The 27,027-nt window shown below is 35.2% G+C and overlaps 3 protein-coding genes across 4 annotated transcripts; 1 reads left to right on the top strand and 2 right to left on the bottom strand.

Annotated features, from left to right (window-relative positions):
- Positions 1–3,799: 3,799 nt before the first annotated feature.
- LOC108486084 (E3 ubiquitin-protein ligase UPL2-like) lies at positions 3,800–18,993 on the top strand. The gene is made up of 17 exons (XM_017789903.2): positions 3,800–4,236; positions 4,404–4,530; positions 5,777–5,872; positions 5,952–6,158; positions 6,249–12,816; positions 12,958–14,051; positions 14,138–14,443; positions 14,524–14,728; positions 14,966–15,219; positions 15,305–15,621; positions 15,889–17,008; positions 17,092–17,238; positions 17,378–17,458; positions 17,544–17,769; positions 17,873–18,012; positions 18,417–18,523; positions 18,619–18,993. The coding sequence occupies exons 2-17, from the start codon at positions 4,432–4,434 to the stop codon at positions 18,719–18,721; spliced, it is 11,070 nt and encodes a 3,689-aa protein (XP_017645392.1). The 5' UTR covers positions 3,800–4,236; positions 4,404–4,431; the 3' UTR covers positions 18,722–18,993.
- A 1,007-nt stretch (positions 18,994–20,000) lies between these two features.
- On the bottom strand, positions 20,001–23,104 carry LOC108484269 (uncharacterized). Of its 2 annotated transcripts, XM_017787994.2 has the most exons (5): positions 22,668–23,078; positions 22,543–22,569; positions 22,306–22,428; positions 21,315–21,558; positions 20,001–21,064 (listed from the first exon to the last, which is right to left on the bottom strand). In XM_017787994.2, the coding sequence occupies exons 1-5, from the start codon at positions 22,724–22,726 to the stop codon at positions 20,261–20,263; spliced, it is 1,257 nt and encodes a 418-aa protein (XP_017643483.1). In that variant the 5' UTR covers positions 22,727–23,078; the 3' UTR covers positions 20,001–20,260. The 2 variants fall into 2 exon arrangements, with proteins under 2 accessions (XP_017643483.1, XP_017643484.1); XM_017787995.2 differs by lacking the exon at positions 22,543–22,569 and having other exon boundaries at positions 22,668–23,104.
- Positions 23,105–24,441: 1,337 nt separating this feature from the next.
- Positions 24,442–26,666, bottom strand: LOC108484557 (uncharacterized). Its single transcript, XM_017788377.2, has 5 exons — positions 26,536–26,666; positions 26,009–26,068; positions 25,222–25,287; positions 24,959–25,143; positions 24,442–24,830 (listed from the first exon to the last, which is right to left on the bottom strand). Exons 1-5 carry the CDS (start codon positions 26,555–26,557, stop codon positions 24,735–24,737), a joined length of 429 nt encoding a protein of 142 aa, XP_017643866.1. The 5' UTR covers positions 26,558–26,666; the 3' UTR covers positions 24,442–24,734.
- Positions 26,667–27,027: the final 361 nt, after the last annotated feature.

Raw genomic sequence — 27,027 nt, 5'->3', positions numbered from 1 at the left:
ATTAATGTATGTAAAATGCAAGTGTGTTGTAATTACATGGATTTATAGATTGTGTTGTTGTTGGTTTACTCGGCTTTATTTCTTGCTTTAACCTCTATTTTATGAATTTGTAATTCAGTTGGTTCAAGTTTAATCCGGATTCACATATTATATTAACGTGATATATAATTATTTAAGTCTAATTTAATTTAAAATATGAATATTAAACATTTCATAAATTTACTTATATTTATCGATAGTTAGCCTAAATCAATTTACAATTTCTTTTTATTTAATATTAAGTAATTTCATTTTTTTTCTTTTACTACCCTTATACATATTTTTATATTGAAATTTTAAACATAAATAACATATTTTTAAAAATATTTACACTATAATATAATATAATTTTCAAAAATATAAAGACTAAATAACTAAATTAAAGTATAAATTATAAAGACTAAATTTACAACTTACATATTATAAATAAAGTTGTACAATTTATGAGTCGAGTTAAACCACATCATTGCTCAATATCAAAAAAACTAAAGCCCAAGCATGTTTTTTAGTTTGCTAGACATACCTCAAAAGCTCACTTTATTGTTCAAATATTAATATAAAATTTTATTTAGTTTTATAATTTAATTTAACTTTAAAAGTATTTTTTATTATTTAAATCAAATTTGAGCCAATACAGATCAATCCAAAATAGAAATTGTTTTACTTAAACCCAACCTAAACTGGGCCAAGCCTACTCGACTGGGTAAGTTACCCAACCTTGGACAACTCTAATTATAAAGAAATATTAGAAGTTCAGTAATCCATTAGTACCTTTGTCATCGATTATTAAAATAGTATTTATTGCTCTGCTTTATTTTTGAACAACAGATAAATTAATAGTTCTGCTGCAATCAAATGTTTTTTGTTGACATGTTTGATTGTTACATAAGTCTTGATTACATATTTTTTAACCCAACAAATGAAGAGAATTTCATTAAAATAAGAGCCTACGATTATCCATTCGTTTGGCTTGAAATAGAAGAGAGAGAGAGAGTTTAAATTATTAATGAGTCTTACCTTTATCCTTATCATTATTTTTTGAGAAATAGAAATTATTTTAACAAATCATATTATGAAAGATTTTATGAAATAATTATTAGAGATATTTTAATAGATAAAATCAACTTTTAATCGAGAATTTAAAAATTTATCAAAATACTGTTGAATGGGCTGTTTGTATCCGCCTATAAATAGACCTGATTGTTGCACATTGGCGATAGGTTTTGGAGTGTCTTTTTTGGTTTCTTTGTTGAATATTTGTGGTTGCATAATTAGACATTCTTTTTAGGCATTCTTTGAAGAGTTTACATTGATTCTAAGTGAAGTATGTGTAAAGAATAATTGAGTTTTAATTAATAGTTGTATTGACATTATTTAAGTAGTGTTTTTTAAGTTTTCGGATTTGATTTAATTATATTTTATTTTAAATTAAAATTCTGTGTAAGTTAAATGCAATGTTTTTTAATGCGTAGAATGCCACATATTCTATTACAACTCATATCTGCTATCAGATAAAAAATTTAACAGTTGATTCCATCCATTTTGGGGGAGAAAATAACAAACTTTGTCATTTGAAGTTCTAAAAAAAGTAGAACTAAAATGACTTTTTTTATAAAGTTAAAAGGTTAAATAAATTATTATACCTAAATTATATGTATTTAATTACATGATATGTATCATTCATAGAAAAATATATATGTTTGGAATGAAAATCATGAATATTAGTTTTACTTACTATATAAATCATGCATGCTTATTTGGTAACTTAACGATATTTAATAATTTATATATCAACTTTTAGCTTTTCTTCTTTGTTAATGGAAGATATTCAACGCATAATAATTTGTATTTTATTGAATTTATGGTTCACAAAAATGGTTGTTATTTTAAAGGACATGAAGGTAAATGATATTTTTAATGTAATCCACAGTTCAAAATCTTTAGCTATTTATGTAACTGTTTTTTTTTTTTGTACAGATTGTGTATGTTATCGAATTCGTGCAAGTGTTTTCAGACAAGCAAAGAGAAAATGCAAAGTAATTTTTAATAATTAAGGATTGAAATTTGCAAGTTTTGCAGCATCTTGCATGGGGTATTGCTAAGCAGGCTATATTCAGATAAGCAATCATTGAGGCAAAGAGGATTGGATTAACAATTGGTATTTTTGCGCAAGGCGTTTTGAAAAAGATATAAAAAATATCAACTAGGGACTTCAACCATTAGGGAAGGACATCAAAGTTATGAATAATGCTTTACCTATATAACGTATAGAGACGTTTTTTTGGTTTGAGCTAGAGTTAATTTATTCTTAATCATCATTAACCATTAAATATAGAATATATTTTACTCTTAATCAAACTGCTTAAAATTTACATGGTACCAAAAAAAAATGGTAAAAATTATTTAAATAAAAATTAAAAGTAAGTAAATAAAAATTAAATGATATACATTTAAACACAAAATTGACTAAATATATTAAGTGATTTGAATAAACACATGTTAATTAAAGAGGATGGCCACTTCTAAATATTTTAGGCTGCCACTTAGAATAATTCCTATAAATGTTTCAATATCCTACTATAATATATACTAGTTTTATCGTTTGGATTAATAGTATTTATTAATTTAATTATATTTAATTATATTATATTTTTTATAAAAATTGTAACATTTTATTAATAATATAGTTATGAGATTAAAATATAATAATATATAGTTTTAATTTTAAAAACATGATAATTAATATTGAAATTGAACTTAAATGAAAAATGTTTTAAATTATAAATATTATAAATGAATTAAATAAAATTTAAGAGTTACAATTACATAAAATAAATTCACACACTACAGTACATTATACATTAAATCAATATTTATTTTTAATTTCAAAGGTTTTTCTTCCTTTCACTTTTAGCTATTGGGTCCCAAGGAACAAAGTAGTGACTAACAAAGTAAGGGAAAGATGGACTGAAGCTTTTAACCAAAAGGAACATTAGACTGTTTTAACTTTTAACTATTTCTTAGTCATTTCTCCAATTTGTTGGAATTTTCCTTTAATTTATTTTTAATAACGAAAGAATTTGTTGAGATTTTAATAACAGAAAAATAGTTATTGATTATCCATGTGATTTAATCTAAATTGATTATTGTTGAGATAGATCTCAAGCAAATCCTCTCTCTATATATACTAAATATATATATATTCTATTTAGTCAAAATACTATTTTTAAAAGAAAATATTAATATTATAAAACTAAATTATTAATTATATATAAAAAATATATTATTAATGGTTTCTTATTATCATCTAATCAATATTTTTAGAATTAAATCGAATTAAACAATTAAATTGTTTGGATTAAAAATTGGTTGGTATAATAATATGGACAAAAAATTTAAATTAATATATGAATAAATAGTTCAAATTAGTAAAAATCAAAATTGATAAAAATTGATGATTAAACTAAGTTTATAAAATTCTAATTGTTTATTAATTTACATAATTTTTAATTAAACTATTAGATTTTAAACAAGCAAAATGAAGCCATGGATTGAAAAATTCAAAGTCAATATCCACTTTATTTATTTCTACTTAGAAAGAATATATGAAAGACAAAAGTCTTAATTTTTTGTTATAAATTTAAATATAAAAAAAAATAAAAGAACTAGAAAGATAAAGAAAAAAAAGAAGAAGAGAAAACTAAAAAGGTCAAGTAATAAAAAAATCCGAATTTCAAAATGACCCTTCTGTAGCTGTGTTTTGTCAAAACACTGTATATGTGTCAGCTCTTTTTCTTCTTGCTCTCTCAACTCACTAAAACATATTTATATTTGTCACTATTAATTTATTTTAATTTTATATTTCAGTCCTTTTTAAGACCCTAAAATGCAAATTTTCCCTTTTGGCTTGGCCTTAGATTATCTTCTTAAACACCATTATATAAATCTCTTCTCACGAAACTAAAACAAATCAATTTTAAACATTAAGCCAAAATCAAAACCAAACAACACGTAAAACCAAGCTAAGCTGCCAACAAAAACAAAACGCCTCCTTCTTTTCCTTTCTCTTCTCTCATTTTGTTTTTTGAATTAATTTCCCTGTAAAATTATCTTTTTTGTTCTAATTTTGTTTTAATTTCATGTTTTGTACTTTGGATGTGTAAAGCATCCCTTGCTCTTCTCTCCCTCCTTTCTCAGGTATGGTCTCCCTCTCTTTTCCTTTTCAGTATATCTGTAGTTTATGTAATCTGATATCTGATCTGTTTTGATTTTTTTTTTCGATTTTTAAAATCTCTGATTTCTGTTTTTAGGGTTTAATTTTGTACAGTTTTTTTTTTTAAATTCTTTTTGGTTTGTCGTTGTAGTGGTTGGAAGTAGAGAAGTAGAGGTGAGATGGCGAATATAAGATCGACTTTGCCTTCAAGGCTTCGCCAGCTTTTGTCTGGCGAAACCGCCACCGGTGGTCCTTCTATCAAGTTCGACTCTGAGCCTGTAAGTTTTTTTTTTGGTTATTTTTTCCTGTGTAAAATACTTTGCGGTTAGGGTTTATCAGAATCTAGTACTGTTTGGTGAATCCCTTAGGGTTTTAAATTATTACTCTTTGGTTGTAGTTATTCGTATTTGAATGTTGTGTTTGTTTCACAATGTTTATTTGAGTTAAGTTTTGGTTCTCAATACAATAGTGTTTTCGGCTGATTCTACTGATTGATTTTCCCTCTTAACTGAAAGAGAGTAATGCTTTGAGAACTATTTAATGCTTAGTTTATGGTATTGCACATGGTCACAAATTGTTATGTGCATCTTCTTAAAATTTATCTTAAACTGAAGAACTATATTATTTGGGCATATGTATGACCCTAACTCGAAATAACCATTCAATATGTTTGCATGTGCATGTGTGTTCTTTTTATTTATTTATTTTTAAATCAGGGTAATTTTTGGGTCTAATCTCTCAAATGCATGTGTACTCATGAAGGACATTCTTGTTGAGTAAGAATAGGAGGCTTTGAAGTTTACATACAATTATTTTTAAAAGAAGAAACAGTAAACTTCAATTATTTTTAAAAGAAGAAACAGTCTTTTCAGGATGCAATGGTTTTGCTTGTACTTACATTTATTTTTAGAAAAAAAAGAAAGGAAAGTTATGTTATTGAACTTTGCATTCCATGCTGTGCTAGCTATGGGACTCTCTGCATGTTTCTAAGTGTACTTTTCTTGGAAAGTTTTCTTTTGCAAAAATTGGATGGTTTATCATGGACAGTCTCCCTTTCTTAGGATGTCATTGATAGTTTTCTTTTTCCTCTGCTAGGTATGATTGTGTGGTTTGGTGGGCTTGCAATAGGATATTCTTTGTTGTTCCTAATCCTTTTTGTTCTGGTTATTTACTATATGACTTATTTTTTGCATCTATAATATGTTATCATTTTATATTTGATACGTATATCTCTCTATTTTGAGGCTGCCATGGTTTATCTTCAATTAGGTGTGTGCTTGGTATCAATGGCATGACTTTTACTTCTGTTAGTATGATTCTCATCGTCCTTTTATGCATCTAAGCACATTCCTAGAGGAACATATGTATAAATGTCAATTTTATTACTGGTTGTCTTGAATCTGCTTGAGTGGAATATAAACTTGTTTCCATGAGGCTTGCCTGAATGGTTTCCAAAGCTTATGTTTTCTTCTTTTTGCTCCTTTCTTCTGGGAAATAAATCCATCATTTTACTGTCACTTGCAGCCTCCTCAGATTAAAGCATTTATTGATAAAGTGATTCAGAGTCCGTTACAGGATATAGCAATACCACTTTCAGGCTTTCGGTGGGAGTACACCAAGGTGATTATTTACTAAATGTTCCTCTTTTTTCCCGCTTTTTTTTGGATTTTTTTCACTCACTTTTTTGCTTTTAATTCAGGGGAATTTTCATCATTGGAGGCCACTGTTTCATCATTTTGATACATATTTCAAGACATACCTGTCTTGTAGGAATGATCTGCTCCTATCAGATAAAATTCTAGAAGATGACAGTCCATTTCCAAAGCATGCAGTTCTTCAAATACTAAGAGTAATGCAAATTATCTTGGAGAATTGTCACAACAAGAGTGCATTTGATTGCTTGGAGGTATCTTGACTTGTTAATTCGTAAGAAGCTTTAACTATGTGATTCTCTAATATTGTTTTATATAATACAACTCTTTCATTCTCCTTTCAGCATTTCAAGCTTCTACTTTCATCTACTGATCCTGAAATTCTTATAGCTACACTGGAGACTCTTTCTGCACTTGTTAAAATAAACCCATCTAAGGTCCATGGGAGTGGTAAGTTGATTGGATGTGGTTCTGTCAACAGCTATCTGCTCTCTCTTGCTCAGGGTTGGGGGAGCAAGGAGGAGGGATTGGGTCTTTATTCATGTGTTTTGTCAAATGAGAGAACACAGGAGGAAGGGCTTAGTTTGTTTCCATCCGGCACAGAAAATGAGCGTGACAAGTCCCAAAACCAGATTGGTTCTAGTCTTTATTTTCAATTGCATGGTCTAAATACTCAAGGACCTGAAGAAAGAATTGATGATGCCAATTCTACTTCGAGAGTCATATACATGCCAGACCTACATTTGCGGAAGGAGGATGATCTGTTAATAATGAAGATCTGTATTGAAGAGTATAACGTACCCCCTGAGCTTCGGTTTTCATTGCTAACAAGAATTAGATATGCACATTCCTTTCGGTCGACAAGGATATGCAGGCTGTACAGCAGGATTTGCCTTCTTGCATTTATTGTGCTTATTCAGTCTAATGATGCTAATGATGAGCTGACAACATTTTTTGTGAATGAACCGGCGTATACAAATGAATTGATCAGGATCGTGCGCTCTGAGGAAACTATTCCTGGAACTATTAGAACTCTTGCGATGCTTGCATTGGGAGCTCAGTTAGCTGCATATTCAACATCTCATGATCGGGCACGAATTTTGAGTGGATCAAGCATGAGTTTTACTGTAGGAAATCGAATGATTCTCTTGAATGTGCTCCAGAAGGCAGTTCTGTCACTGAAAGGTTCTAGTGATCCATCATCTCTTGCTTTTATTGATGCTCTTCTTCAGTTCTATCTGCTTCATATCGTGTCATCCTCTGCATCAGGGAGTAATATTAGAGGATCTGGAATGGTGCCAACCTTTTTACCCCTTTTGGAGGATTCTGACCCAAATCATATGCATCTTGTGTATTTGGCTGTAAAAGCTCTACAAAAGCTCATGGATTACAGCAGTTCGGCTGTGTCACTGCTTAGAGAATTGGGTGGAGTGGAGCTTTTGGCTCAGAGGCTGCAGACAGAAGTCCATAGAGTTATTGGTATGTCTGGCGGAAATGATAATTTAATGATCACCGGGGAATGCTCAAGATACAATGATGACCACTTGTACTCCCAAAAGAGGCTTATCAAGGTGCTTTTGAAAGCTCTTGGTTCTGCTACATATGCCCCAGCAAACTCCACCAGACCACAGAATCCTCATGACAGTTCTCTGCCTGGTACATTGTCACTCATATATAGGAATGCTGATAAATTTGGAGGTGATATTTACTACTCGGCTGTGACTGTTATGAGTGAGATTATCCATAAAGATCCAACTTGTCTTCCTGCACTTCTTGAACTGGGTCTTCCGGATTCCTTTTTATCTTCAGTGTTGTCTGGGGTACTTCCATCTTCAAAGGCTATAACATGTGTTCCAAATGGCATTGGTGCCATTTGTCTTAATGCCAAAGGCTTGGAGGCAGTGAAAGAAACGTCAGCACTGCGATTCCTTGTTGACATCTTTACAAGCAAGAAGTATGTGCTGGTGATGAATGAAGCAGTTGTTCCTTTGGCTAATGCAACAGAAGAGCTTTTGCGCCATGTATCTTCATTGAGAAGCAGTGGTGTTGATATGATAATTGAAATTGTAAATAAAATTGCTTCCTTTGGGGAGAGCTCTAGTCTGTCTGGGTCATCATCTATGGAAAAAGTTAATGGTACAACTGCAATGGAAACTGATTCTGAAGACAAAGGAAATGAAGAGCATTGTCGTCTGGGTGGTGTAGTGGATTCTGTAACTGAAGATATCAGTGATGAGCAGTTTCTCCAGTTGTGCATTTTACATCTGATGGTTTTGCTTCATAGAACAACAGAGAATGCTGAAACATGTCGCTTGTTTGTGGAGAAATGTGGAATTGAAGCTTTACTGAAACTTCTTTTAAGGCCTAGTATTGTACAGTCATCTGAGGGGATGTCAATTGCTTTACAAAGCACCATGGTTTTTAAAGGGTTTACTCAGCATCACTCTGCTCCTCTTGCACGTGCCTTCTGTTCTTCTCTTAGGGAACATTTGAAGAAAGCCTTGATGGCATTTGGTGCAGCTTCAGGGTCATTTTTATTGGATCCTAAGCTGATGCCTGATGATGGAATCTTTTCCCCCCTTTTCCTTGTTGAGTTCCTACTGTTTCTTGCTGCTTCCAAAGATAATCGTTGGGTTAGTGCTTTGCTTGCAGAACTTGGAAATGGCAGCAAAGATGTTCTGGAAGACATTGGTCTTGTTCATCGTGAAATTTTATGGCAGATTGCACTCCTTGAAGATGCCAAAGTTGGAACAGAGGATGATAGTGCCAGTTCTAGTTTTGCTGAGCCCGAGTCACAACAACTGGAATCTAGTGCAAGTGATACTGATGGTCAACGGTTGAACTCGTTTAGACAGTTTCTTGATCCATTATTAAGGAGAAGGATACCAGGATGGAACATTGAATCTCAATTCTTTGACCTCATAAATCTTTATCGTGAACTTGGCAGAGCTACTGGCTTTCAACAGAGACTGGGTATTGATGGTTCAAACATGCGTTTTGGAGCCAATCATTCTTCTTTATCAGATGCTTCTGGATCTGCAAAAAAAAAGGAATATGACAAGAAGAGGTCATATCACACATCTTGCTGTGATATGGTGAGGTCACTTTCCTTCCACATTATCCATTTGTTTCAAGAGTTGGGAAAAGTGATGGTACTTCCTTCTCGTCGTCGGGATGATACTGTTAATGCATCCCCTGCATCAAAATCTGTTGCTTCTAGTTTTGCCTCTATTGCATTGGGTCACATGAACCATGGAGGCCATGTAAATTCTTCAGGCTCGGAAGCATCCATATCTACAAAATGTCGCTACTTTGGTAAGGTTATTGATTTCATTAACAGCATTCTTCTGGACCGGCCGGATTCCTGCAATGCTATTATGCTAAACTGCTTATATGGACGCGGAGTTGTTCAATCAGTTTTGACAACTTTTGAAGCTACCAGTCAATTACTATTTGCAGTTAATAGGGCTCCAGCATCTCCAATGGATACAGATACTGGTAATCTAAAGCAGGATGAAAAGGAAGATGGTGACCATGCATGGATTTATGGTCCATTAGCTAGCTATGGTAAATTTATGGATCATCTTGTGACTTCTTCTTTTATTTTATCTCCATTCACCAAACACTTGCTTGTGCAAACACTTGCTAGCGGTGATGTTCCTTTCCCTCGGGATGCTGAAACTTTTGTGAAGGTGCTTCAATCTATGGTGCTTAAGGCAGTGCTACCAGTTTGGACTCACCCACAGTTTACTGACTGCAGTTCTGAGTTCATCACGACAGTTATTTCTATCATTAGCCACATTTACTCTGGTGTTGAAGTTAAAAATATTGCCAGCAGCAACAGTGCTCGTGTTATTGGGCCCCCTCCAAATGAAACAGCCGTAGCAACAATTGTAGAGATGGGATTTTCCAGATCTAGAGCAGAAGAAGCTCTGAGGCAAGTTGGATCTAATAGTGTGGAGTTGGCAATGGAGTGGCTATTCTCCCATCCAGAGGAAATCCAGGAGGATGATGAGCTTGCTCGTGCACTTGCCATGTCTCTTGGGAACCCTGAAACTGATACAAATGTAGATGCTTCAAATGACAGTAGCAAGGAACTTGAAGAAGAGATGGTTCAACTTCCTCCTGTTGAGGAGTTATTATCAACATGTACAAAGCTGCTTCAGATGAAGGAACCTCTGGCATTCCCGGTTAGAGACCTTCTTGTGTTGATCTGCTCCCAAAATGATGGCCAATATAGGTCTAGTGTAATTTCCTTCATTCTTGACCAAGTTAGAGATTCTAGTTCTGTTTCTGATAGCAGAAACAATTCTCTGCTCTCTGGTCTTCTCCATGTTCTTGCTTTGATTCTTCATGAGGATGTGGGGGCACGGGAGATCGCCTCAAAGAGTGGACTGGTAAAAGTTGTAACGGATTTACTTTCAGGGTGGGACTCTGGTTCAGTAGACAAGGAGAAGCATCGAGTTCCAAAGTGGGTAACAACTGCTTTCCTTGCTCTTGATAGGTTACTTCAGGTGGAGCCAAAATTGAATACTGAAATTGTTGAGCAGTTGAAAGGCGACAATGTTAGTAGCCAGCAGACATCTGTCAGTATTGATGAGGATAACAAAAGTAAGTTGCAGTCCTCATTTGGGTCTCCGAGACATATAGATATTCACGAGCAGAAGAGACTGATTGAGATTGCTTGTAGCTGTATAAAAAGCCAGTTTCCATCTGAAACAATGCATGCTGTCCTGCAGCTGTGTTCCACTCTGACTAGAACCCATTCTGTCGCTGTTTGTTTTCTGGATGGTGGGGGTGTAAGTTCACTTCTTTCGCTGCCAACAAGTAGTCTTTTTCCTGGGTTTGACAATGTCGCTGCTACCATTATCCGTCATGTCCTTGAGGATCCTCAAACCTTGCAGCAGGCAATGGAAGCTGAGATAAAGCACAGTCTTGCAGCTTTGGCAAATCGGCATTCAAGTGGAAGAGTTAGTCCACGTATTTTCATTATCAACCTAAGTTCTGTCATTTCTCGTGATCCAGTAATATTTATGCAGGCTGTCAAGTCTGTCTGCCAAGTAGAGATGGTTGGTGACAGACCTTACATTGTTTTGGTTAAAGACAGGGACAAAGATAAACCCAAGGAGAAAGAAAAAGAGAAAACATCAGACAAAGATAGAACACAGCAAACTGATGGAAAGGGTAATTTGTGCAATACGAACTCAGCAGCCCCTGGGACTGGGCATGGGAAACTTACTGATTCAAATTCTAAGTCAGTTAAAATGCATAGAAAATATCCCCCAAGTTTTGTAAATGTGATTGAGCTTCTTCTGGATTCAGTTAATGTTTTTGTACCTCCCTTGACAAATGAAGTTAGAACAGATGTGCCTGTTGATGCACCTTCATCAACTGATATGGAAATTGATGTTGCTGCCGTCAAGGGTAAGGGAAAAGCCATTGCGACTGTGTCTGATTTGAATGGTGTTTCTGGACAAGATGCTTCTTCATCAATTGCAAAGATAGCATTCATCTTGAAACTTTTGACAGAGATTCTGTTAATGTATGCTTCATCTGTTCATGTGCTGCTGAGGAGAGATGGTGAAATTAGTAGTTGCAGGGTCCCTAATCAAAGGGGCTCAGCTGGTTTATCCACGAGTGGAATATTTCATCACATTCTTCACCGGTTTATTCCATATTCCAGGAATTCAAAGAAGGAAAGGAAAAGTGATGGTGACTGGAGGCATAAGCTAGCAACCAGGGCTAGTCAATTTTTGGTTGCATCTTGTGTTCGTTCTGCAGAGGCCAGGAAAAGAGTGTTTACAGAGATTAATTGTATTTTCAATGACTTCGTTGATTCATCAGATGGCTTCAAACCTCCAAGCAGTAATATGCAGTCTTTTTTTGATCTGTTGAATGATATATTAGTTGCCCGTACATCAACTGGATCATGCATCTCAGCAGAAGCTTCTGCCACTTTTATAGATGTTGGTTTGGTTGCATCATTAACACGCATGCTTGAGGTGTTGGATTTGGATCATTCTGAGTCACCTAAAGTTGTTACAGGGATTGTCAAAACCTTGGAACTTGTAACCAAGGAGTATGCTCATTCAGCTGATTCTTCTGCTATCAAAGGTGAGAGTTCTGTCAAACCTGCTGAGCATAACCAGTCTGGGAGAATTGATAATATTGATGCATCACAATCCATGGAAATGGCATCTCAGTCTAGTCACGATACAGTTGCAGCTGACCGTGTTGAGTCATTCAATACTGTCCAAAACTATGGGGTCCCTCAAGCTGTTACGGATGATGTGGAACATGACCAGGATCTTGATGGAGGTTTTGCTCCTGCAACTGAGGATCATTATATGCAAGAAACCTCTGAGGATGCAAGGGATCTTGATAATGGTGTAGACAATGTGGGGATTCATTTTGAAATCCAGCCCCATGAGCAAGAAAACCTTGATGATGACGAGGATGAGGAGATGTCTGGAGATGACGGGGATGAAGTGGATGAAGATGATGACGAGGATGACGAGGATCATAATGATTTGGAGGCAGATGATGTACATCACCTGCCTCATCCTGACACAGATCAAGATGATCATGAGATTGATGATGAGTTTGATGATGAAGTATTGGAGGAAGATGAAGAGGATGGTGATGATGATGAGGGTGGAGTAATTCTTAGGTTGGAAGAGGGTATGAATGGAATGGATGTGTTTGACCAAATTGATGTTTTTGGTAGAGACCACAGCTTTGCCAGTGAAACTCTTCGTGTAATGCCAGTTGAAGTTTTTGGTTCTAGACGTCAAGGACGTACTACATCCATTTACAGTCTTTTGGGACGCAGTGGTGAGAATTCAGCTCCTTCAAGGCATCCTCTTTTGTTGGGACCTTCATCACAACGCTCAGCCTCTCCAAGGCAGTCAGGTTCTCTCGCTCTGTATTCTAATGATGTATATTTTTTCTGGATTTGTTCTAATTTACACCTAATGCTTATTAATTTTGTTGTTCTATGTGCATCTCTGATTTTAACAACCATCCACCTCTTTCCATGTTCCTTTCTTCCAGAGAATGCCCACATTATGATTCCTTCAGACAGAAACTCAGACAGTGCTTCATCACAACTGGATACTATTTTTCGATCATTGAGGAATGGGCGTCACAGTCATCCTTTGAACTTGTGGGTTGATGAGAGCCAACAAGGCAGTGGGTCAAGTGCAGCTATTATACCTCAAGGCCTTGAAGAGTTGCTTGTTTCCCAACTGAGGCGATCAGTCCCTGAGAAATCTTCTGATCAGAACAAATCAATGGTGGAACCTCAGACACATGGTGACGGTATTCAGTTACAGGAATCAGGTGCTGGTGTGAGGTCTGAGAATCCTGTCGAAAACAATGTAAATAATGAAAATGCTGATGTGCCTCCATCTTCTGCTGCAAATGGTAGCTCTCTCAATGTGGATGGGAACCATATGGTAAATGATAGTCTTCAAGGAACAGATGCATCAAATAGACATTCACAATCTATTGAAATGCAATTTGAGCAAAATGATGCAACTGTTCGTGATGTTGAAGCAGTGAGCCAAGAAAGTAGTGGTAGTGGGGCTACTTTAGGGGAGAGCCTTCGAAGCCTTGATGTTGAGATTGGAAGTGCAGATGGCCATGATGATGGTGGAGAAAGGCAAGGTTCTTCAGACAGAACTATTGATCCACAGGCTGCTCGTGCAAGAAGAACAAATGTATCTAGTGGGAATTCTACAGCTGTTGGTGTTAGGGATGCACCTCTCCACAGTGTCACTGAGGTGTCAGAGAATTCTAGTCGAGAAGCAGATCAAGATGTTCCGGCCTCAGAGCAGCAGATAAATAGTGTGGCTGGTTCTGGATCAATTGATCCTGCATTTTTGGATGCTCTCCCGGAGGAGTTGCGAGCTGAGGTTCTTTCAGCTCAGCAGGGTCAAGTGGCGCAGCCCTCAAATGTTGAACGACAGAATTCTGGAGATATTGACCCAGAGTTTCTTGCGGCCCTTCCCCCAGACATCCGAGCTGAAGTTCTTGCACAACAGCAAGCACAAAGGAATCATCAGTCTCAGGAGCTGGAAGGTCAACCAGTTGAGATGGACACCGTCTCAATAATTGCAACATTTCCTTCAGATTTACGGGAAGAGGTATGGTTTACGCTGTGATGTGGTTAATTTCAAGTTGTAAACTGGAGATGTCTGAATATTTTTCCTTTTGTTGTTTTTATCCTCAGGTTCTGTTAACATCATCTGATGCTATTCTTGCTAATCTCACACCTGCCCTTGTTGCGGAGGCAAACATGTTGCGTGAGAGATTTGCACATCGATATCATAATCGTAACTTGTTTGGAATGTACCCTAGAAATCGCAGAGGTGAATCTTCAAGGAGAGGTGAGGGTATTGGATCCAGCCTGGACAGGATTGGGGGAAGTATTGTGTCACGAAGATCTGTGTCTGCTAAGGTAATTGAAGCTGAAGGAACCCCTTTAGTTGGTACAGAAGCTCTTCAAGCAATGGTTCGGTTACTTCGCATAGTTCAGGTGCTTCTCAGTCTCAGCAGGTTAATGTTTCCTTTTGAAGTTCATCCTTGACTTGCGAATTAACATGTTAAATTCTGCAGCCACTGTACAAAGGTGCTTTGCAGAAGCTTTTGTTGAACTTATGTGCTCATAATGAAACGAGAACAGCGCTCGTTAAAATCTTGATGGACATGCTGATGCTTGATACAAGAAAGCCCATCAATTATTCAAATTCAAATGAACCACCATACAGGCTTTATGGTTGCCAGAATAATGTTATGTATTCGCGTCCTCAACGTTTTGATGGTAAGATATGATACACATGACTAGAGTATATAACCCCTAGTGATTCATTGTGGTTTGTCCGAAGGACTTTACTTCTTCTTTTCCATTTTTTCGCTTTCTGTAGGGTATCTTTTGCTTCTATTTTTTTTGTATTCTTCATGGGTTTATATTTGGAGTTGTTTTATGCTTTGTTCTTGATTTGAATTGTAGTAATTGTGTTCTAAGTGGTTTCTTTTATCTTATGCTGTCCCACTGTAGGAATTCCTCCTCTAGTGTGTAGGCGAGTTCTTGAGACTCTCACTTACCTGGCTCGAAATCATCCATATGTTGCAAAGATATTACTTCAGTTTAGATTGCCTCTTGCTACCCTACAAGAGCCAAGGAATATTGATCAGTCACGTGGAAAAGCTTTGATGACTGAGCAGCAGGAGGAAGGATTCATTTCTGTTGCATTGCTTTTGAGCCTTCTCAATCAACCCCTGTACTTGAGAAGTATAGCACATCTTGAGCAGGTAATAAGTGGTAACCCCATTGGAAATATGCTAAGCAAATATGCCTTTGTATTTATTATTTGCTCATTTATGATCTTTTTTTCAGCTGCTAAACTTGTTGGATGTCATCATTGACCATGCCGAAGGGAAGCCTTTTTCATCTGATAAGTTGAGGGCGCCACCCACTGAACTGGTGTCAACCACTGAACAAATACCTGCTTCACAAATTTCAATGTCTGATGCTGCCGTTAATGCAGAGAATCATTATGCTCCTTCGGAGGTTGCTGAATCATCTTTAAAGACTGCTGATGCATCTAATCCCTCAGCATCTTGTGCAAGTAATGAAAGTGATGTGCAGAGTGTACTGACCAATCTCCCACGAGCTGAGCTTCGACTTTTGTGCTCATTGCTTGCACGGGAAGGGTATGTTGTATGTCTACATCATGTATTCTTTTGTGCTGTCTATTAATTTGATTTTCCACCATTTATTTCTTATGCTTCTATTGAAGAAAGGTCCATTTCTCCATCTTCTGTGACTTATGCTTTGCAACTGAAAATTGAAAAAGAAGAATTGACTGGATTATGCAGTTTGCAACTCCTAACAAATATTTATTATCTTTTCACTGAATTTTGAATATGATTCAGTTCCTTATTTCCTTTGCCTGGGCTGATGTTCTTGTTCTGACCCAGTTTGTCAGATAATGCATATGGTCTGGTGGCAGAGGTAATGAAAAAGCTGGTGGCTATTACTCCACGCCATAGTCATCTGTTTATTTCTGAGCTAGCTGGTGCTATACAACATCTGATTGAATCTTCCATGGATGAGTTGCACAAGTTTGGTGAAGCAGTGAAAGCTCTTCTCTGCACAGCATCTTCTGATGGAGCTGCAATTTTAAGGGTTTTACAGGCACTGAGTTCTCTTGTTAGTTCCATAAGTGAGAAAGAAAAGGAAATGCAGCTGCTGCCTGAAACAGAGCGTTCCTCTGCTCTTGGCCGGGTTTTAGACATCAATGCAGCGTTAGAACCGTTGTGGATAGAGTTGAGTTCTTGCATAAGCAAAATAGAGAGCTATTCAGATTCTGCATCTGATTTATCAGCTTCATCCAGAACTTCCACATCACGACAATCTGGTGTAACATCACCCCTTCCTGCAGGTGCTCAGAACATCTTGCCATATATAGAATCTTTTTTCGTGGTGTGTGAAAAGTTGCATCCTGCACCGCCAGGTTCAGGTCATGATTTAGGCATGGCTGCGATTTCTGATGTCGAGGATGCCAACACATCTTCAGGCCAGCTGAAAACTTCTGGTCCTATCACAAAATTTGATGAAAAACATGTTGTCTTTGTGAAGTTCTCGGAGAAGCATAGGAAGTTGTTAAATGCTTTCATCCGCCAGAATCCTGGGCTGCTTGATAAGTCATTTTCACTTCTTCTTAAAGTTCCCCGCTTTGTTGATTTTGATAACAAACGGGCTCACTTCAGGTCCAAAATAAAGCATCAACATGATCATCATCACAGTCCTCTAAGAATATTGGTTAGAAGAGCTTACATACTTGAGGATTCATATAACCAGCTACGGATGCGGTCAACTCAAGATTTGAAGGGGAGGTTGACTGTTCACTTCCAAGGAGAGGAAGGTATTGATGCAGGTGGGCTTACAAGGGAATGGTATCAGCTCTTATCCAGGGTTATATTTGACAAAGGAGCTTTGCTGTTCACTACAGTGGGCAACGAGTCAACGTTCCAGCCTAATCCCAACTCCGTCTACCAAACAGAACATCTTTCATACTTCAAATTTGTTGGACGAGTAGTGAGTACCTTCTCTAGTTGCACCTATTGGATTGAGACCTTTTTGTTTCTCTTCTTTTTTCACTTCCTAATAAAATTTTCCAGGTCGGAAAAGCACTTTTTGATGGGCAACTCTTGGATGTTCACTTTACTCGATCTTTCTACAAGCATATATTGGATGTTAAAGTTACTTACCATGACATTGAAGCGATTGACCCTGATTACTTCAAAAACCTGAAGTGGATGCTTGAGGTCAGTCATATGTCTATTTCCAATGTCCTCTTTTATCTTTTATGCAGGAAGGGAGTGATAGAATTGATGGCATGTTCATTATAGAGATAAATGTTCTTCTCACCTTCTTACCTTAATTCTTTCATTGTTTATTTTTCAGAATGATATTAGTGATGTCCTAGACCTTACTTTTAGCATTGATGCTGACGAGGAGAAGTTGATATTGTATGAAAGGACACAGGTTGGATTTTCATTGGTACTTATATCAAGCCCTTGCATTGAGAAATTTTTTTGGCTATAATTACATTCGACAACTTATGATGCAGGTGACTGACTATGAGCTGATTCCCGGTGGTCGGAACATTAAAGTTACTGAGGAGAATAAACACCAATATGTTGATTTAGTTGCTGAGCATCGTTTGACAACTGCTATTCGTCCACAAATCAATGCATTTTTGGAAGGATTCAATGAATTAATTCCCAGGGAATTAATAACTATTTTTAATGACAAGGAGCTGGAATTACTGATAAGTGGTCTTCCAGATATTGATTGTAAGTGTTGTAAACCAGTTTATATAATGTTAATTACATGGTAGAATGCGTTGTTTTGCCAAGTTATCTGAATATGACCTGATCTGTGACTACTGTCTCCTAGTGGATGATATGAGGGCAAATACCGAGTACTCAGGGTATAGTGCAGCATCACCTGTTATACAATGGTTTTGGGATGTTGTTCAAGGGTTCAGCAAGGAAGATAAAGCTCGGCTTCTCCAGTTTGTGACAGGCACCTCGAAGGTAATTCAACACCTGAAAATGTAGATAATACTACTAGTAATTTGACATTTCGAGTTGTCAACTATAGTTCAGACCAAAGGTTAATTATTTATGGTTCATGCTTCCCTTCTATCACTTTTCTATCATTACTGTTCTATACATGTTTAATCATCATTCACAAGCATGTCATTCACAAATCACAATTAATGATGGAATGCTTGAATTAAGATTCAAGTAGGATAGATGGGTTTATTAGTTCACTTGAAAATCATGAACTTTTTTGATTCCTCGAGTATGTAGAGATATGCCAGAGCTCTATTTATGTCTGTATGTATAATTTACGTTTTCTCACATGTACGAAATTTCGCTTTGTTATAGCCATGCTGGTGTATGAAATCACTTGTGTGCTTTTGGTAATCTCACAGGTGCCTTTAGAAGGTTTTAGTGCACTTCAAGGAATTTCAGGTTCACAAAAGTTCCAGATACACAAAGCATACGGCAGTCCAGATCACTTGCCTTCTGCTCATACCTGGTAATCTGTTGCATCATCCCTATAAAATACGATGATCTTCTGTCTTTGTACCATTTTATTTATTAGTAAGGATCATTTCGTTCTGATTAATGCAGTTTCAATCAATTGGATTTACCTGAGTATCCGTCTAAGGAACATCTAGAAGAGAGGTTGTTGCTTGCGATTCATGAGGGCAGTGAAGGGTTTGGATTCGGTTAAGATTTCGGAGCGGTAAAATATTGTCGTCATGTAGATAAAGATAGATATAAATGGCATTAGGATCGGAATTTTGTTTTGGGGGGCACAAGGGGTAGTTGGGCTGATGTTGAACTGATTACATGTTTATATTACTGTACAGTCGCATATTGGCTACCGGAATGTCATTTTCTGGCAGTTTTAAATTTGCCATCTTTATTTATACTTTTTTTTTTTAAAGAAATTTGTCTTTCCTTTGTTGAAATGAAAAAAGGAGAGGCTCACCATTGGTTCAATTTAAGGCCATTTTTTTTACAGGTAGTCGTCTTTACATAAAATTTGGTCGTTTTGCTAAATAGCGTACAATAATTGCAGCCATTTTTATGCCTATTATTTTTTGCTTATTTATTTGGTTTGTAAAGTTCAACGAGTTTAGTTGTGTTTGACGCTCACTCTTCATCTTTTTGCCCGTTTCTTTGTATCCGGATAGACCCGTTTTAATTGGCGTTTTATAGGCATTAATTAAATTTATGTAATTGTATTTAAATATTTCAAAAAAAAAAATCAAATGTACGGTATTTTTCTTTCATAAAATAAGATCAATGTGATTCAATTCGTAACTTATGTAACTTATTTTTAATCCAAGAACTTGATTGAAGTTGAGGATTAAAAAATATTCACATAATCTCTTTTGGTATGACAACACTTCTGAAGATTTTTTCGGAAAAAAATCAGTTTCTCCTCAACTCATTATTCTCGGAAAAAAAATCAATCTCTTACTCATCATTCTCAACTCACATCGCATTTTTACTAAATTCAAGTTCCTCATTTGTGTTGTAGGACTTATGCCTCGTGACTTTCATACTCAATGTTGTGAGGGTATGAAAAATGGTCAATTTAGTTATTGCTTTTAAGAAACACTTTTGGGATAAAAGTATTCTCAAATAAGTTGCTTTTTGAGAGAAAAAAATATTTCTCTAAGTCAAAATTCAGACCAAATGTACTTTTGATACACATTCCTAAATTAGGCCTAGGTAACTTCTCCGCCAGAATATTCCGGCTGCTAATGTCCAAAATAACACCGTCTATCCTATATTCAAAATAACTGCTAATGTCCAAAATAACACCGTCTATCCTATATTCAAAATAACATTCGATACTGATTTTGATTCAAAAGGAATCTGTTTGAAAATTTTGATTTTTCATTTCCGATGAAAAGTTTTAAGTACCGTGTAAAAGAGAACCTACATGCAACATTAAGCTAACGAAAGAATAAACACATCCAATGAAATTAGCCCAACTGTTCTTTTAACAAAATCAGAACTTCAAATGGGACTATTTTGTTGCCAATGGTTGAAAATTGCAATGTTAAAGTTCTCTTGCTTCTTGTTTACAAAGTTACCACTGCCACTCAGAAGCATGCAGTCATCAAAAGATGGCAAAAGGCACTAATGGAGTCCATACACCCACAAAGGGTTGAAACCCTATATATACATATATAGATTATATACAACACCTTTTGTTGCACAATTTATAATCCCCAACCACAGCTAAACGGCCAAGTTAACGTCTTAAGTAAGTCTTGCCCTGTGCATCGTCCTTTATAATACTGTTAAGTGTATCAGGAAAGTCAGCAGGCCACAACACTACATCATTTTCCCTAAGAACCATCCTTGAAAGATGATCGGCTGCTTTATTAGTTTCCCGCCATGAATGCGTAACCCGATAGTTCTCAAACTTAGTTAAAAGTTTCCATATCTGCCTTAAACACTGACTACTCTTTGGACCATATGGCTGCTCTCGGTTAATGGTTTTCACAACGCTCTTTGAATCGGATTCAACCCATATTACTTTAACACCTAAACCTGAAGCAAGAACAAGACCTCTCCATATAGGCCATAGTTCAACCAAGAAAGTATCACCTTGAGGAGCTTTACAAACAAATGCACATAATGGTTCACCCCTGTAGTCTCTTAATAAACCGCCAAAACCCGAATTTCCCGCATCTACCGATCCATCTGTATTTAACTTTACACATCCTATCTCTGGCTTTTTCCATTTACACCATCTAATTGATCTAGTGACTGGATGTAGAAGGCCACTCCATGTCTCGATATTCAGGTTACGGAACAAAACAACCTTCTCAACTTTCTTCGGCATTGAAGATAACATACAAGTTTCCTTCAATGGCAGTGCACCTACTCGGAGTTCGTATTCCTTGGTCTTGTGTTTCTTCCCTTGAAGGTGTTCTTTAAGACAATATTCACTTGAAGTACTTATTAGACAAAGTACACAGCTCCATTCCTTTTGAACTCTCTTTTGTGTAGAAATCACCTCCGTATTGCCGTAGCTGATATTAACATTTCCCTGAACGAAGAACCATCAAACAGACCTCCACTTACAAACAAACTATTGAACTCCTATGAATTAAACAGAGTGTGAAAACAAATCCTAGCATTATTGTCCCCATTCGATGACCTGTTGGAACATTTTCACATACATAATACCTTCCTTGTTTCGATGCTCCATCGTTGCAGTGTATAATGTTTTTCATCTACATATATACCATGCCTTCACTAATTACATTATTCTAAAAACCATCAATGTATGAACTTACCTGGTCAGTAGTAAGTTTCTCCGATTTTGGCCCATTTGTGAGCGTGCTTGTGTCGGCATCACCAACGGTACCGTTTGCTTCGTGCAATACAAAGCCTTTCTTCTTTGGGAAGAACATGATGTCCCATCTTTTCTCTATAAAATAAGGTCTGATCAATAGGCTGAAGACATAAGAAGCACCCCCAAAGTAGGGTGTCACAAGCAATATTGTTGCTACACCCTTTGCATAAGGCCAGAAAGGAAACCTGCCATTATGATAACAAAAACAAGCACAAAATTCAGTAAGAAAAATCCAAATGATGACTGAGATTGGCAAATGCAAACATCAAGGGGAATATGGTGAAATGCTAGTTTAGTCCCTCCAAAAATTATAAATTTTGTAAGTTAATGTAATGGTAAAATTACATTTTATCACTCCAAAATTTTATAATTTAATTCCGGCCCCAAGAAAAGGTTTATAGTTTCTTCTCTACAAACCATAAAAGTATTATGGAGGTTATTGTACTAAAAGTCAAATTGAATTTTGCCACCTTTGATAAAAAAATGAGCAAATTAGTTCCCATACATTAAATCAAAGAGCAAACTAGTCTTTTTAGTTAAATTTTTTATCCAAATTCTACTATTAAAAACTGACATCGCTGGCGGAATAAACAGATAGTTGTACATGCTGTGCCACATATAGCTCATGTCAACCTATAGGAACTAATTTTTAACAGTAAAAATGGATTAAACTTTTAACAGGACCAATTTGTTCTTTGATCTAAGGCACATTGCCTAATTTGCTCATTTTGTTTTGGTAGAGAGGAAATCCACTCCTGGTATAAAAGCCTCTATGCTACTTTTACCCCTGCAAACATTCCTCACTAGTATCAGGTCTAAACTCTTTATGACTTGTTCCATCAAATTATCTATCAAGCTAAAAAAATTTCCAAGTTGAAACTACAAAAACAAGTGGAAATTTGGATTAAACAATTAAAACCCAGAATTATTACCATTTCAAAATGTTCCCAAGTGTCAGCTCCACCATTGTAATGAAAGCAAACAGAACCCAGTATGTCAAACATTGTTGATTTTTTAAGGAAGAATTAGTCTCCATAATGCGAATTGAAACAAACCTGCAATTTAAACAAGGAAAATTAAAATAGAACCATCTACACAGATGCTAAATTCCAGTCCTACGAAAAATTTAAACCCAAATTCAGCAAAAGTCTAACAAGATAGCTACGTACAAGGGGTAGATTAAAGTGAATGAAGGCCTGTAAATCAACAAAATTTTTAAAAGAAACAAAACGTTAGGGACTTTAACACAATAAGCTATGAACTTGAATTAAACAAAGCGTAAAGATCTGCATACCAACAGAGTACAGTGAAGATATTTGCTAAGAGTTCAACAAAAGCCTCCCAAAAACCCATCTCTTTCAACTCTTCCTTGGCGCTGTTGTCTTCAACTTTTTCAGCATTTTAAAGATGAAAGGTCTAAGATATTTCCATTTACCGATATTTTTGAGATTTGGGTTTTCTTATTTACGAAGAATAGTGTTGGGGATTGACGAAGACCGAGAGTCGAATTGTGGTCAAACCAAGATACCAAACTAGAAGCAATATTTTTGGGAAATATGTGAAAACATATATATAGTAGGCGCCGAAATGAAGACCAATCGCAGCTGATATAGAGTTCAGGCGCTCATATGAGTGTATTATAATATGAACAGATAGTTGAAGCATGAATTAGTTTGTATGTATTTATTGTCAGCTCGCAAAACTTAGAATGGGCAAAAAACAGATCACATTATTACACACACTCGTCTTTTTCCTTTTTACTACAAATGGAAGAAAATTCATTGCTACCTTTTTCTTCTTTTTTTTATTTCTTGTTAATTCAAGGTTGTATTTGGAATTGAAAAATTAATTAATTAGTTACTTCAATCTAAATTTGTTTTGTTCAGATTAAATAATATTAAATTATAACACAGTCGTGATATTAGTAAAAAAATTATGTAATAAATTAATATGAAATGGTAAATATGATTATGGTTGGGATTGTAAAATTAAAATAAAGATTTTAAGATATTAAATTCAAATAATATTATGAGTATATATATATTAATATTATATGTAAAAACAAAAATATCTTAAAATGGTACTTCTTACTTTAACAAAATATTATGTTTTTAGATAATTTTACAACTAAATTAGGATCCGATTAAAAGTAGTATCAATTCAATCATTAAAATTTTTAATTTAACAATTCAATTTATGATTTATCATTTATGGATATTAATAAAATCCTTCCATTTCATTTAGTAATTAAGATCACATAGTGTTAAAGTAAAGTAAATAAAGTAAAAGTAAAGTTCAAACTAAACTTGTCCATGAGTTGAGTCACTCAACTTGGCTCGAAAGCTTATTTAATAAGAGAAATTTGATAAAAGTATAGACTTGAAATATTGAATTAGACAAAAAATAAATTTAATTTAAAAAGTATCAATCTAATATTAAAACAATTTAATATAATACATATTAATATTTTGTGATAATTAATATTTTATTTATAAAATTATAAGTATTAATAGTATAATAAAAGGGTAAATTCTCAAAATAATTATTTTTTATCTCAAATTACATTTTAATCACTTATATTCACTTGTTGTAACATTTTAATCATTAAACTATTAAATGCCGTTGACGGTATAATAATAAACCGCCGTGACATATTAAATCATTCATTTTAATAAAAATTAAAATTAAATTATATAATGTATCTCTATATTTATTCGTTTTACTCAATTTAATTTTTTCTTTGAACTTTTTTCTTTTTTTATTTTTCATGAAAAATAAAACTAAAATAAATCTTATTTCGCTTATTCTCACCCCACAATCACAAATTTTCATCACCTATCTATCACTTTAATAAACCAATTTAGATATCCCCATGACATAATCCATAAGACCTCACTCAAAGCAATCATGGAATCTGATAATCCACTTCTAAAAAAATTTCTCTTAACCTACTAACTAATCCCCCACAATCATTTTATTTTATCTTCCTTCCAAAATTCTCATCTCTTAAAATACATTATTTCACAGATTCTTTAAACCATCCCTACACTTAAAACGACTAAAATAACTTTGTTTTAGAATGCTAGCGCTCAAATTATTTGAAACGAGTGATCGAAAATATTATTCACCTAACCTCGCCTAATTTACCAATCTTAGCTCGAAAGAAACATCGCAATAAAAAATATTATTTATTAATTTAGATATGCGATGTTAAGTTTACAGCAGCGAGTTTTCCTAAACAGTGCCATTTTCCCACCAGCAAGCCCATTGCTTGCATCAATATAGACAAACTAAAAAGGACACGGCTACTCAAAACTCCTAAATTGCAATGACCTTGATGGGGGATTTTAGATTTTCAACATTAAGCGCCCAACGCACCGGAGATCTTGCGGCATTCTTGCAGCATATCCATATAGAATTGGCATTTGCTGATATCACTTCCGAAGTTGCTCAGACACTGCAACCAAATCAATGAGCGTTAATCTCGAATGCACAGAAACCAGGGACACTACTCTGTACATTCAAGAGCAATCCCTCAATATGGAAGCTAATGGATGAAGAATATAAGGGAAGAAAAATACATACATCACTTAGTGCTTTGGATTGAACACCACATGCATCCATGTTCATGCTATTTGTGTTTGGTGCGGGAGCAGAAGCAGCCGCAGCTGGTTCTGATGAAGCAACAGTCTCGTGTTTGATGACGCGAGGGCCAATGACGGCATCAACAGCCCTGTGAGCCATAGCAGTTCCGGCACCCCATCCAATACCTACGTATAAACAACGAAAAAATAAATAAATAGCCTATAAGAAATTCTAACTGTAAGCAAAAATAGCTTCCAACTAACCATCTACAATGGCAGCACCGAGTCCATTTCCACTTTGCACAGGTGCTGGAGGAGGGGCAGAACTAGCTGCAAAAAATCAAAACCCAATTAAGTTCATTAAACATAACTTGAGAGAATAAACTTTAGAAACAATGTTTCATACAAGCTTCAACTCAGATATAAATCTGCAAATCAATAAGAAAATTCAAATGGAATATACAATGCTCAATAACATGCTACTATTCACTCTTCTTACTGAATTCCCTCTCGTTAGTGTTAGAATTAACATCGTACAGAGGAAATTGATTTCCAACTCGTCACTACTATGGTAAGCAACAGCTACTAGACACTTTGAACTCCATACATTTTTTTTGGAGGCCAAAACATTAAAAACAACACGACAAGAACTACTATTCATAAAATCAATAAATTAGGTACAAGTTAAGTTTCAAGTATTCAGTTTGGTATTTAATTGCGTGTTGATTACACATGATTTCTCCATTCCAGTTACGTTCTTTCAAAATAAAACGAAAATTTTCGTGGATTTAGGAGATGGATAGAAAAGGAAAAATTCGTGACTAACCAAATATTAACATTTAATTATAAATCAAAAAAGAAATATGCAATAAATTTTGGCATTTAACTATAAATTAAAACTTAATTGCACCCTATTTATTCTCAAATTGTTGGAACTATTTTACATTTGATTTTTTTTAGACCAAAAGATTAAAAATAACACCACAAGAATTAACTATTCATAGAGTCATGTACAAAAAAAGTTATTCATAAAGTCAATAAGCAAAAATACCGGGTTTCGAAGGAACGTTGCTCGATGGTGCACGAGCAGCAGGCCTTGGGGCTGACCTTCCTGCAAAAATCAGCATTTCACTTTTAACATATTGTGGGGATTATAGGTCTAAAACTACCAGGAAAAAGGAGAAATAGTGAAAAAAATCGAATAAAAAATCCAATAAAAATGCAGTGCATCCAATATCCGCAGGTAGAAAATCCTCGAAATAAAATTGCCGAAATTTCACAATCGCTAATGACATAACAGCGGGAATGAAAACGAAAACCGAAAATTACATTAAATGAAATAAATTATCATCTTTACATGTCATGACAAACATTGATTTATTCAAATAAAAAAAATCAGAGAAAACTCCGAAACGAAGACAAAACATAACATAACATAACTAAGAAGCGATGATCATAAAAAATCCTAACTTCATACACATGAAGATCAAAACCTAAATCATAACCACAACATACAGCATTCGATCTTTAAAAAAAATACTACAGCAACGAGAAGAGATAAACGGATCGTTTACTAACCTCCAGAGCTTCGGCGGGGCATTGTTAAAAGCGTGATAGGTTAAGGCTGGGAAAAGCGTGAACGATATATAAATGGTACGGATTGCAGGCTTTGTTGAGAGTCGTAACGCGTCGACTGATAGGCTTGGCCTTTCGCTATATATAGGAGTGTTGTTGCTTGGGCAATAAATTTTGCGGTTTTCATGGGCTCCACGTTTCTAGCAATCCGATCTGATGGCCCCGACCTTAGCATAGTTTAGCTTCTCCAGAACATTCTAATTTTGAGTTGAATATTGGGCTCTATTTTTAAGCCATAAGTATATAAGCCCGTTATTGTGCTGCGGGCCCAATTCGATTCAAACTTGGGTCATTTTTTAATATTAAACTTGTTTATGGGTTGAGTTATTCGCTTAGGCTCGAAGATCTGTCTGAAATTTGGGAAGATTTATGTAAAAATATTAGGCCCAAAAAATAGACTTAGACAAAAAAATTAAATCCATTCAAGGCTGGGCT

The sequence above is a fragment of the Gossypium arboreum genome, chromosome 6, assembly GCF_025698485.1.
Source record: "Gossypium arboreum isolate Shixiya-1 chromosome 6, ASM2569848v2, whole genome shotgun sequence".
Classification (NCBI taxonomy): domain Eukaryota; kingdom Viridiplantae; phylum Streptophyta; class Magnoliopsida; order Malvales; family Malvaceae; genus Gossypium; species Gossypium arboreum.
The sequence above is the reverse complement of the archived record's forward strand: the minus strand, read 5'-3'. Positions and strand labels throughout refer to the sequence as shown.

Excerpts from the sequence above, each read along its gene's own strand:
- LOC108486084 (XM_017789903.2), top strand. The coding sequence starts at position 4,432 with ATGGCGAATATAAGATCGACTTTGCCTTCAAGGCTTCGCCAGCTTTTG. Across the intron at positions 5,873-5,951 it reads TTCGGTGGGAGTACACCAAG|GGGAATTTTCATCATTGGAG; the intron begins GTGATTATTTAC and ends CTTTTAATTCAG. Across the intron at positions 17,770-17,872 it reads TGGTCTTCCAGATATTGATT|TGGATGATATGAGGGCAAAT; the intron begins GTAAGTGTTGTA and ends ACTGTCTCCTAG.
- LOC108484269 (XM_017787994.2), bottom strand. The coding sequence starts at position 22,726 with ATGGGTTTTTGGGAGGCTTTTGTTGAACTCTTAGCAAATATCTTCACT. Across the intron at positions 22,429-22,542 it reads TTCACTTTAATCTACCCCTT|GTTTGTTTCAATTCGCATTA; the intron begins GTACGTAGCTAT and ends TTTAAATTGCAG. Across the intron at positions 21,559-22,305 it reads CTTGGGAACATTTTGAAATG|GTTTCCTTTCTGGCCTTATG; the intron begins GTAATAATTCTG and ends TCATAATGGCAG.
- LOC108484557 (XM_017788377.2), bottom strand. The coding sequence starts at position 26,557 with ATGCCCCGCCGAAGCTCTGGAG. Across the intron at positions 25,288-26,008 it reads CAACGTTCCTTCGAAACCCG|CTAGTTCTGCCCCTCCTCCA; the intron begins GTATTTTTGCTT and ends GATTTTTTGCAG. Across the intron at positions 25,144-25,221 it reads CGGTGCTGCCATTGTAGATG|GTATTGGATGGGGTGCCGGA; the intron begins GTTAGTTGGAAG and ends GTTTATACGTAG.